This window comes from Neoarius graeffei, chromosome 13 (genome assembly GCF_027579695.1).
Source record: "Neoarius graeffei isolate fNeoGra1 chromosome 13, fNeoGra1.pri, whole genome shotgun sequence".
NCBI classification, from domain to species: domain Eukaryota; kingdom Metazoa; phylum Chordata; class Actinopteri; order Siluriformes; family Ariidae; genus Neoarius; species Neoarius graeffei.
The window spans coordinates 75,184,297-75,196,341 of record NC_083581.1 but is presented as its reverse complement, the minus strand read 5'-3'; the positions used below and the strand labels follow the sequence as shown (position 1 = coordinate 75,196,341).

The 12,045-nt window shown below is 46.7% G+C and overlaps 1 protein-coding gene across 2 annotated transcripts in view; it reads left to right on the top strand.

The window, feature by feature from the left end:
• Positions 1–11,490, top strand: part of lca5 (lebercilin LCA5) — a 74,732-nt gene extending 63,242 nt beyond the window's left edge. For both annotated transcript variants that reach the window (XM_060938517.1, XM_060938518.1), the window contains one exon: positions 8,380–11,490. In XM_060938517.1, the coding sequence (XP_060794500.1) occupies positions 8,380–9,113 (734 nt within the window). In that variant the 3' untranslated portion in view covers positions 9,114–11,490. The remainder of the gene's footprint in view (positions 1–8,379) is intronic.
• The last annotated feature ends 555 nt before the right edge of the window (positions 11,491–12,045 follow it).

Here is a 12,045-nt window from a genome sequence, read left to right as displayed (position 1 = left end):
ATGACCGAGTCGCCAAACTGTTCAAGCGAGTTTTCGATCAGCCTGAGGGTGTCGAAGTTGGGGAGAAACTACTCACCATTAGGCAGGGGGATCAGAGAGTGGCCAAATACGCTTTGGAATTTCGCATGCTGGCAGCAGGAAATGGGTGGAACGAGCCAGCCATAAAGGCCACCTTTCGTCAGGGACTGTCCCCTGAGGTTCTCACCGAACTGGCATGCTGTGATGACCAACTCACTCTCGACTCCCTTATCAACCTGGCCATCTGCCTAGATCACCTTCTTTGAAACAGACCCTCATTACAACCACCGCCTGCGTTTCCACCTACTCCACAATCCCAGATTCCTATGGAGGTCTCCCATGCTCGCTTACAACACTCTGAGTGGGACAGGAGGTCTCATGAAGGGTTGTGTTTTTACTGCGGTGAGTCAGGCCATCTGATAGCAAAGTGTTCCGCTCACCCACCTAACTCTAGAAGGGAGGTTCTCACCAGCCAGGAAACCTGTCTGCCAAGCCCGGTGAGTCATGAACCCATCCACACACCACATTCTCTCAAGATTCAAGTACTGTTAAAGCTCCCAGACTCGACCCATGTTCTCTCTGCCTTCATAGATTCAGGGGCAGAGTCAACTTCATTAGTCTTGTGACTGTTCAGAGATATAACCTGCCCATGGAAAAACTCCAGTGACCAATAAACCTCAAAGCCATAGATGGAGGCCCCCTCGGTGATGGGCTTGTCACAACATGCATGTCACCACTTGAAATCCAGGTTGGGGCTCTTCATGTTGAACACATCACCTTGCTGGTCACTCATACAGCACAGCATGCTCTAGTCCTGGGGTTTCCATGGCTCCAGCTTCACAACCCCCTAATCTCCTAGTAGCACAGAGAAATTCTGCAATGGTCCCCATCCTGCTTCCAGAATTGGTTGAAACTTCCACAAGTTACCCTTTTGTCCACCTCTGTAGAGAGCCCGTTGCCCGGTAACATCAACACTGTTGTCTCTTATTATCATGACCTCAAGGAAGTTTTCAGTAAGGGTAAGGCAAGTGGCCTACTTCCTCATCGAACTTATGTCTGTGCCATAGACCACCTCCCAGGTACGACCCCACCTCGTAACCACATATATCCTCTGTCCATCACTAAACAAATACCCATGGAGGAGTATGTACAGGAGGCACTACAATATGGGTACGTTAGACCATTGATGTCCCCAGCCTCAGCCAGCTTCTTCTTCATGGAAAAGAAGGGGGGGGGGGCCTTCGACCATGCATTGATTACCGAGGTCTTAACCAGGTCACAGTCAAATATCCTTATCTGCTTCCCCTAGTGCTGTCAGCCTTGGAACAGTTAAGGTCCATGGCAATCTTTACCATGTTGGACCTTCGAAGCACCTACAGCCTGGTCAGAATTCGAGAGGGTATGAGTGGAAGACTGCCTTTAGCACAATGTCTGGGCAATTTTTGAATACTTGGCAATGCCTTATGGACTTTCTTGTGCTCCCAGCTTCTTCCAATGTCTTATCAACGACATCCTCAAAAGACATGCTGGAGCACTGTGTTATCGCCTATATAGACTGTATTCTGATCTGCTCACACCACGAACATTTAAGGTCAGTACTCACCCGGTTACTGGAAAATCACCTCCATGTGTGAAAGCCAAGATGTATGAGCTTCACGTTCATCAGATCTCGTTCCTTGGGTACATCAGCATGGAGGGAGTAAGCATGGACCATAGTAAAGTCTCTACGGTCACCTCCTGGCCGACACTGTAAAGGAGCTGCAACATTTCCTGAGGTACGGTGACTTTTATCGTCACTTCATCCGTGGGTTCAGCATGATTGCCGCTCCTTTCACCAGCCTACTGAGAAAGGGTCTGCGACATCTCCAGTGGAACCCAGCTGCCGAAGAAGCCTTTAACCAGCTTAAGGCCACATTTACATCAGCCTGCATTCTCTGGCACCCAGACCCTACTCAGCCATTCACCGTAGAGGTAGATCAAATCAAATCAAATCAAGTTTATTTGTACAGCGCTTTTAACAATAAACATTGTCGCAAAGCAGCTTTACAGAATTTGAACGACTTAAAACATGAGCTAATTTTATCCCTAATCTATCCCCAATGAGCAAGCCTGTGGCGACGGTGGCAAGGAAAAACTCCCTCAGACGACATGAGGAAGAAACCTCGAGAGGAACCAGACTCAAAAGGGAACCCATCCTCATTTGGGCAACAACAGACAGCCTGACTATAATATTAACAGTTTTAACAGGTATAACCCTCAACTGTCCTCATGGGGCCGTCCTTCACAGGAGTGGGGCGATAAAACTCCGACCAGACACAGGGCACCAGGATGGATCAAGCAGGTCCGAGGGGCAGAAGAGGCCAGCATCTCAATCCCAGGATCAACATGTAACTCAGAGGGACAGATTGGGGGGGGGGAGAGAAAGAAAACATGTTGTTAGGTATGCCCTAAAAATGACAAGTATTAAATCTGTGTGGTAGGCTTGCAGAGACGAGAGTCTTTACATCAGGCATGAAACACAATGGCATGTTAATATGGTAAAAAAAATATATCATGACCTGCTCTGGCTGGATGCTTGATTGGGTGATGGGAGCACACTCCTCAGCAATGATGAGATGCAGATGGGACCCTTAGGCCTGGCCAAGACAATTCAGTTACATTTCACCGGGTCTGGGACATGCGACAGAATGTCTGACGGCCGATTCCCTGCAGGCTACGATAGCCAGTCGAGGTCCCCACCGTCTCCACCAAAAGATTTCCTGTTGACTCCATGTAACTCAGAGGGACAGATTTGGAGTGGGGGGGGGAGAGAAAGAAAACACAGGTGGTTAGGTATGCCCAATGTCACCTGAATAAGTAGGAACAGTATACATATTGCACCGAGTACAAGCAGGGACTCCGGCAACTAACTATGACAGCATAACTAAAAGGAGAGAGCCAGAAGGTAACACAGGCATGAGGGAGCCCCGGGACATAAAGCAGCCAGCCACTGCACCGTCAACAAACTCGAGTGAACAAGCGAGTGGGGACTGACAGCATCCATACATCCCAGTTTACCAAAACACTCTATGTCTGAGGACCCTCCAGATCTACTCCTTTACCTCAAACACCATTAACAAAAGGCTTGACTAAACAGATATGTTTTTAGCCTAGACTTAAATGCTGAGACTGTGTCTGATTCCCGAACATTACTTGGAAGGCTGTTCCATAACAGTGGGGCTTTGTAAGAAAAGGCTCTGCCCCCTGATGTAGCCTTCACTATACGAGGTACCAGCAGATAGCCTGCACCTTTTGATCTAAGTAGGCGTGGCGGGTCATAGAGGAGCAGAAGTTCACTCAGGTACTGTGGTGCGAGACCATTCAGTGCTTTAAAGGTCAATAGTAGTATTTTATAATCAATACGGAATTTGATTGGGAGCCAATGCAGTGTGGATAAGACAGGCGTGATGTGGTCATATTTTCTAGTTCTAGTAAGGACTCTTGCTGCGGCATTTTGAACTAACTGGAGCTTGTTTATGCACTTATTGGAACATCCAGACAGTAAGGCATTACAATAATCCAACCTGGAGGTAACGAAAGCATGGACTAGTTTTTCTGCATCATGCAATGACATTAAATTTCTTATCTTTGCAATATTTCTGAGATGAAAGAAAGCTATCCGGGTGATGTTATCAATGTGAGTTTCGAATGAAAGACTGGGGTCAATAATCACTCCGAGGTCTTTTACTGCTGCACGTGAAGAAACAGAAAGGCCATCCAGAGTTACTGTGTAATCAGAAAACTTACTTCTAGCTGTATGTGGTCCTAGCACAAGTACTTCAGTCTTGTCAGAGTTAAGCAGAAGGAAATTTATAAGCATCCAGTGTCTAATGTCCTTAACACATTCCTCAATTTTATTAAGCTGGTGTCTCTCATCAGGTTTTGCAGAGACATACAACTGTGTGTCATCAGCATAACAGTGGAAACTAATACAATGTTTACGAATAATATCGCCCAGAGGTAACATATATAGAGAAAAAAGCAGTGGACCCAAGACAGAACCTTGTGGAACACCAAACTTTACCTCGGTACGTCTAGAAATATCACCATTTATATCAACATACTGATAACGATCCGTTAGATAAGACCTGAGCCAGGAGAGGGCCATTCCCTTAACTCCCACAACATTTTCTAGTCTATCCAGAAGAATGGAATGATCAATGGTATCAAATGCTGCACCAAGGTCAAGCAACACAAGTAGCGAGACACAGCCCTGATCAGACGCCAACAGTAGGTCGTTTACTACTTTAACCAGTGCTGTCTCTGTGCTATGATGAGGTCTAAATCCTGACTGATACATTTCATGGATGTTATTCCTATGTAAATCTGAGACAGGAGTTGGAGGGGTGTTCTCAGCATTTCAGAAATAAGCTAAAGCTAAATCCTGTGGCCTTTTTTTTTCAAAGAAACTCCCCCCAGTTGAGCCGAGTTATGACGTCAGTAATTGGGAACTTCTAGCAAGCAAACTAGCTCTTAGAATGGAGACATTGGTTGGAGGGCACCACACATCCACTTACTGTCCTCACCGATCATAAGAATCTCAAATATCTGAAGACAGTTAAACGCCTAAACACCCACCAAGCCAGATGGGCACCAGATTTAGATTTATGATTTCTTACCACCCAGGTCCCAGAAACAGTAAAGCAGACACCCTCTCCAGAATCCACACCTAAAAGAACCACACTTCAGAGACTACGCCTATCCTATCACCCGAGTGCTTTGTGCATGCCACTACATGGGAAGTAGATAAAGAAATTATGCAATTACATCTCTAAATACACCTGAGAACTGTCCTCCTGGACTCGTGTATGTGCCGTCCCAATTTTGAGGTCAACTCATCACCTGGGCCCATGCTTCTCCTGCCACGGGGCACCCCAGCAGTCAACGAACTTATCAACTCCTCCAGAATAAGTATTGGTGAGAGAACATGGTTTCAGAAATTAACCACTTGGTTTCATCCTGCTCCACCTGCACCCAAGCGAAAGTACCCTGGGCTCCATCAGCTGGTCAGCTCTGTCTGCTCCCGGTACCTCAACGACCCTGGCCGCACATGGCCATAGATTTCATCACTGACCTACCCTGATCCCAAGGTAATACAGTCATTCTGGTTGTCATTGATCGCTTTTCCAAATCCCTCAAGCTCATTCCTTTGTCCTCTGTCCGGCCTACCCACTGCATTTGAAACTGCAGAACTCCTGTTCAATCACATTTTCTGATATTATGGTATCTTGGAGGACATTGTCAGTGACTGGAATTCCCAGTTCATCTCCAGAGGATGGACCAAGTTTATGGACCGATTTAAGGGTATCCATGAGCCTAACCTCAGGGTACCACCCACAGTCCAATAGCCAGGTGGAGTGCGCCAACCAGGAGGTCGGGTGCTTTCTCAGGATCTTCTGCATGAAGAATCAAAAGGATTGGGTGCAGTTCCTTCCTTGGGCCGAATACGCCCAGAACTCGTTAAAACACTCGGCCACCCAGCTAACACCATTTCAGTGAATCTTTGGTTATCAACCACCACTCTTCCTCTGGGACGATTCCCCAACGCAAATCCTGGCTGTGGACTCCTGGTTCAAGAGGAGCGAGTAGGTATGGGAAGAGTTTCACCAGAGGCTGGAGGTGGTCAATACAATGTGCAGATAGACACCAAGGGGAGACTCCTGAATATGCCCCAGGCGACAAAGTGTGGGTGTCCACAAGGGATCTACCAGAACCCAACTCTTGCTGGAAGCTCCAAGCCCGATACATTGGTCCGTATAAAATCCGTAGAATCAACCGTCTCCTACAAGTTGGAACTCCCCTCACTGCAGACTGGCTCCCACGTTCCATTATGCCTTAAACCCACCATCCAAGGTCCCCTTGTTACTAACACGCCCATCAGAGGAACAACCCCCCCGGAACAGGAGGGAGACCCACTACAGCAAGTGCACAAGATTCTCAATTCTTGGCGCAGACGGGGCAACTAGAGTACTTAGTGGACTGGGAAGGGTACAGCCCAGAGGAACGCAGCTGGGTAAACTCTTAAGACATCTTAGGCCTATGCCTCACCCAGGAATTCCACACTGAACACCCAGACAAGCCAGCACTGAGAAGAAGAGGTCGTCCCAGAAAGGAGATCGCTCCCAGAGTGGGGGGAGGGGGGATCAGCATCTCCTTAAAGCTTGTCAACAGATGGAAACATGAAGTGCTCTAAAAATCTCATAGTAGATGAATACGTTGACTTTGGACTTGATAAAACACAGTGGGCCAACACCAGCAGGTGACATGGCACCCCAAATCATCACAGACTGTGGAAACGTCACACTGGACTTCAAACACCTTGGATTCTGTGCCTCTCCACTCTTCCTCCAGACTCTAGGACCTTGATTTCAAAATGAAATGCAAAATTTACTTTCATCTGAAAAGAGGACTTTGGACCACCTGAGCAACAGTCCAGTTCTTTCTCTCCTTAGCCCAGGTAAGACACTTATGACATTGTCTCTGGTTCAGGAGTAGCTTTATATTAGGAATGCAAAAGTTGTAGCCTCTTTCCTGAAGACATCTGTACATGGTGGCTCTTGATGCACTGACACCAGCCTCAGTCCACTCCTTGTGAAGCTCTCCCAAATTCTTGAATTGACTTTTCTTGACAGTTCTTTCAAGTCAGTAGTCATCCCTGTTGCTTGTGTACCTTTTCCAGCCGGCCTTTTCAGCAGTGACTTTCTGTGGCTTACCCTCATTATGGAGGGTGTTGATCATCATCTGGACAACTGTCAAGTCAGCAGTCTTCCCCATGATTGTGGTTGTGTGTACTGAATTGGACCGAGAGATACACTGTATTTTTATACTGTTTTACTCAAACTCGAAATGAAATGTTCATATTTTCAGATTTTTTTTGTGCTGTAGGCTATAATTATAAAAATTTAAAATAGGAAAATGCTTGAAACATTCTAGTTTACATGTAATGAGTCTAGAATATACTACATTTTCTTTCTTAAATATTTGTTGGAAAATATTGAACTTTTCCACCATATTCTAATTGTTTGAGATGCAAGAGTATGTTGAATTTTAAATACATACTGATTAAGTGTTGCTAACTCTGGAGACAGTAAGAATATTAGAAAATGGACAACATTATTCACTCTAAGTTTTGCCTGCTCTGTTTGCATCATGCTTGTAAGCAGGTGATGGGGAAAGTCAGTCCAAACAAAACATTTTGCATTGTATGTGAAATTTTCACTGACAACTTGACAAACCTAAACCTTTGACAAATAAGGCATTACTGATCACTTATAGTCACTGGCCACAAAAGAAAAATATGTACACCTGCTCATTCATGCAATTATCCAATTAGCCAGTCATGTGGCAGTAACTCGGTGCATAATATCATGCCAATAATGGTCAAGATTTTCAGATAATGTTCACAGTCCGTCCAGTTTTGATGTGGTCTTCAGCTGAAGCACATCTACCTCAAGGTTTGACACGTTGTCATACTTTTTTGCTCACCACCGCTGGAAAGAATGGTTAACTGAGTTACCAGTGCTTTCCTGTCAGCTCGAAACAGTCCTGCCAGTCACTTCTGACCTCTCTTATCGACAAGACATTTCCATCTGCAGGTCTGATAATAAAAAAAAAAAATCCAAGCTCATCAGTTTCTGAAATACTCAAACCAACTCCTGACCAACAACAATGTCACATTTTTTTTCTGTTCTTATGTTTGTTGTAAACAAAAACTGCTGTGGGGCTACCATGGTCTACAGGTTACAGAAGCAGCCTTGGGACCAAAGGGTCACTGGTTCAATTCCATGGATCAGCAGGTAAATCCATGGCTGAAGTACCCTTGAGCAAGGCACCTAACTCCCAACTGCTCCCTAGGTGCTGGGTGTGCTTGTTGGACATTGCTGTGGATAAAAGTGTCTAGTAAATGCTGCAGATTTTGACCTGTATCCACATGATTTTATCCATCATGGCGCTGGCACATGATTGGTTAATTAGATTAGCGCATGAATGAGTAGGTTTATCGGTGTTTCGTAGAGTTATTTTTTTTAATCTCAAAAAGACAAGATGATGAACATGAGCTGCTGATAGAAATTTATAGCTTTCTTTTAAGATATTTTCATTTTATCACTTGCTGCTATGAAGCAGCTCAGAATTGTTAGAATATAAGTGTTAATGGCTAAAGTTGCTATCTGGATTTACTGAAGAATAACCAGGAGTTGGAGAAATAGAAGTAGAAATAGAAAAAGTTCTCAAGCATGTAGACATTGGCATGTTGTGTGATTTTAGAGATCACTGTTCATGTATGTGCACATATTCAAATACCTTATTTGTCCCTTGTGACAGGGTGGGACCAAGATGAAGAGGACAGGAAGAAGCGGAGTGAGTGGCAGACTGAGGAAGAGAAGGGTAAAGAGCCACACTTGAGCAAACAGGAGATCCAGGCTAATCAGGAGCGTTCAGAGGAAGAGCGCCGACGCAAAGACCAACTTTTGGCCAAAATGCATGAGATTGACATGCAAGCTCAGGCACAGGATTCCAGCTTCTTCCGTGATGAAACAGAAAGTACTCGCACTCCTCCTCGGAATCGGAACACCTCCATCTTCAGCTTCACAGAGCCTCATGAATATTTGAGCACACCCAAGACCGGGAAAAGGGGTGGAGCTCTGAGATCACAGAAAACCAATCAGGATCTTGACCTCACCTTTGGCAGCTATGCTCCATCGTTTGGTAAACCTGCCCCACAAGCAGGTCTTGGACACTGGAGCCCGAGCCAGACTGTAGACCAGTCATCAGGAGACGAGAAAGAAGGGATGGACTTCAGTGGACATGTGAAGGAGAAAAAGTCCAACCTCATGCAGCAGTTGTTCGGATCTGCAGCCTTGTCTGCACCGCGTGAGTCACCCAGCAAGATGGAGCTCCTGAGCTCTTCTAGCACAAAACCTTCATCAAGTGGACGGAGAAGAGACCCAGAGACTCCCAACAGGCTTAATAGGACCACGCTACACATCAGTGAGGGTGGCCTGGCTGTTAGGGCCATTACAACACTTGATGATGATATTGAGGAACTCGCGCTTTGAAGAAGCATCTCATTGAGAATTTATTTTCTGAAGTATAAAGAGTGAGGGATGAGGAAGTTTGCATACTTTTGTAGACAATTGATTCCTTCTTTTAGATACAAACCAAGCTCAGGTTGTACCAAGCTGCAGAGGTAATCATTGAAGTAAACATCCATCCATCCATCCATCCATTATCTGTAGCCACTTATCCTGTCCTACAGGGTCGCAGGCAAGCTGGAGCCTATCCCAGCTGACTATGGGCGAGAGGCAGGGTACACCCTGGACAAGTCGCCAGGTCATCACAGGGCTAACACATAGATGCAGACAACCATTCACACTCGCATTCACACCTACGGTCAATTTAGAGCCACCAATTAGCCTAACCTGCATGCCTTTGGACTGTGGGGGAAACCGGAGCACCCGGAGGAAACCCACGCGGACACGGGGAGAGCATGCAAACTCCACACAGAAAGGCCCTCGCCGGCCGCTGGGCTTGAACCCAGGACCTTCTTGCTGTGAAGCGACAGTGCTAACCACTACACCACCGTGCCGCCCTGGAGCAAACATTTCATTATATAACGTTATGTTGCATTACATTACGTGGCATTTAGCAGACACTCTTATCCAGAGCGACATACAAGAAGTGCAGAAGTCAGGTACAAGAAGTGCTGAACTTCTAGACAAGAAAATTCTAGTGCCAACCGAACAAGTGACAGAATATCACTTAGTGTAATATTCTGTTGAAGTACCAATACTCAAACAGCCAAGGAAGCAAACCAACCATACAAATGAACTGACAGAGGAAAAACTCCAACGGCTAACCCCAGACTAGACCATACACAGCCTGGGTTGGTCTAGACCAATACGCAGTTACACAGTGGGCACGGAAGCAGGGGAGAGGCACAGCCTGAAGAGTTGAGTTTTCAGTCTGCGCTTGAAGGTGGTCAGGGAGTCAGCAGTTCTGACCTCAGTGGGAAGGTCATTCCACCAATGGGGAGCCAGGACAGACAGCAGTCTTGAGCGGGCTGGGCAGGAGTGGAGAGGAGGAGGAGGGGCCAGGCAACTTGATAGTAGTGGCATGTAGGGATCTGGCTGGCGTGTAGGGGTGGATCAGACTCTGGAGGTATGCTGGCCCTTACCCCTAATGCCTGGTAAACTAGCACCAATGTCTTAAATTTTATATCGGCTGCGATTGGTAGCCAGTGCAGGTTGGCAAGCAGAGGAGTGACATGGGAAGAACGAGGGAGGTTTAGACCAGGTGAGCTGCAGCGTTCTGGAGTAAGGAGAGAGTTGCAGTAGTTCAAGCGGGAGAGAATTAGTGCTTAGACTTAGGTGGTGAGGAAAGGTCGGCTCTTTCAGATGTTGTAGAGGAGAAATCAACATGTCCGGGTCACTGCAGCGATGTTCACTGAGGAGGGAGAGTCTGTTGTCGAACACGACCCCAAGGTTCTTCGCACTGGGTGAATGTGACCTAGAGATGGTCCCCCAGGGAGATGACAATGTCCATGGGTGGAGAGGATGGTGCAGGAATGTAGATCACCTCTGTCTTTTTTCTGGGTTGAGCTTCTGGTGATGGTTGTCCATCCAGCTCTGGATGTCACACAGGTAATCAGAAATGTGAGCAGATATCTGTGTGTCAGAAGGAGGAAAAAGAGAAACAGTTGGGTGGCATCAGCATAGCAGTGGTAGAATGGACCATGAGCAGAGATAATTGGACCGAGAGACTGGGTGTACAGGGAGAAGAGAAGTGGACCAAGGACTGAACCATGAGGGGCACCAGTGGTAAGTGGGCGGAGTGCCGATACAGTACCAAACAGGTAACCTGGAAGAAGCAACTGGAGAGGTAGGACTTGAACCAGTCTAGGGCTGTCCTGCAGATCCTCTGAGCTGATAGGGATGACCGGAGGATGGAGTGATCAGCAGTGTCAAATGCAGCAGAAAGGTCAAGGAGAATCAGGACAGAGGAGAGGGAGGCGACAAATGCTGCATGAAGGGTCTCACTGATGGAGAGAAGCGCAGTTTCAGGTGAGTGTCCAGCTCAGAAAGCTGAACTGGTGAGGATCCAGGAGGTTGTTCTGTGAGAGAAAAGAGGATAGTTGGTTAGCAACAGCATGTTCAAGCATCTTTGATGGGAACGGGAGAAGAGAAACTGGGCGGTAGTTCTGGATGACAGAGGGGTCTAGGGTGTTTTTTTTTTTTTTTTCAGCAGAGGAGTGATGTGGGCCCATTTGAAGCTGGAGGGAAAGTATCTGGAGGACAAGGAGGATTTGACAAGGAAGGTGATAAATGGGAGCATGTCAGGAGTGATAGTCTGGAGAAGAGATGAGGGAATAGGGTCAAGGCCATAGGTAGTAGGATGGTGAGAGAGCAGGAGCTGGGAGACATCAGAAGTGGAAAGAGGGGAAAAAGCAGAGAGGAAGGGGGAAGAGACAGGTAGGGTGGGGTGGGAGGCAGGGGTGGTGAAGGAGTTGTGGATGGCCATGATCTTTTCCTCAAAAAAGACTGCAAAGTCATCTGCAGTTATTAAGGATTGAGGTGCAGCTGGTGGAGAGTTGAGGAGGGAAAAAAAAACAGAAAACAGTTGATGAGGATTCGAGATGGTGGTATGAATTTAAGCGATAAAACTTGATCTTGGCTGATTTGAGTGAAGCTGTGAACTCAGCAAGGAGAGACTGGTAATGAGACAGGTCGGCTGGGGCCCTGGATTTTCTCCACTTCCTCTCTGCTGCATGTAGACCATTTTTGTTGGAGCAAAGTGTTTCAGACATCCAGGGACTAGGAGTGGAAGATCTTGCTGGCCTGGAGACAAGAGGAGATAATGTGTCAAGTGATGAGGAGAGCAGAGAAGATGCAGCAGATTCTCTGGGAAGATTGGAGAAGGATTCGGGGGGGGGTGAAGCAGTGACAGAGGAGGCAAGAGACGAGAGGGAGCGGAGATTATGATGGACTGTAA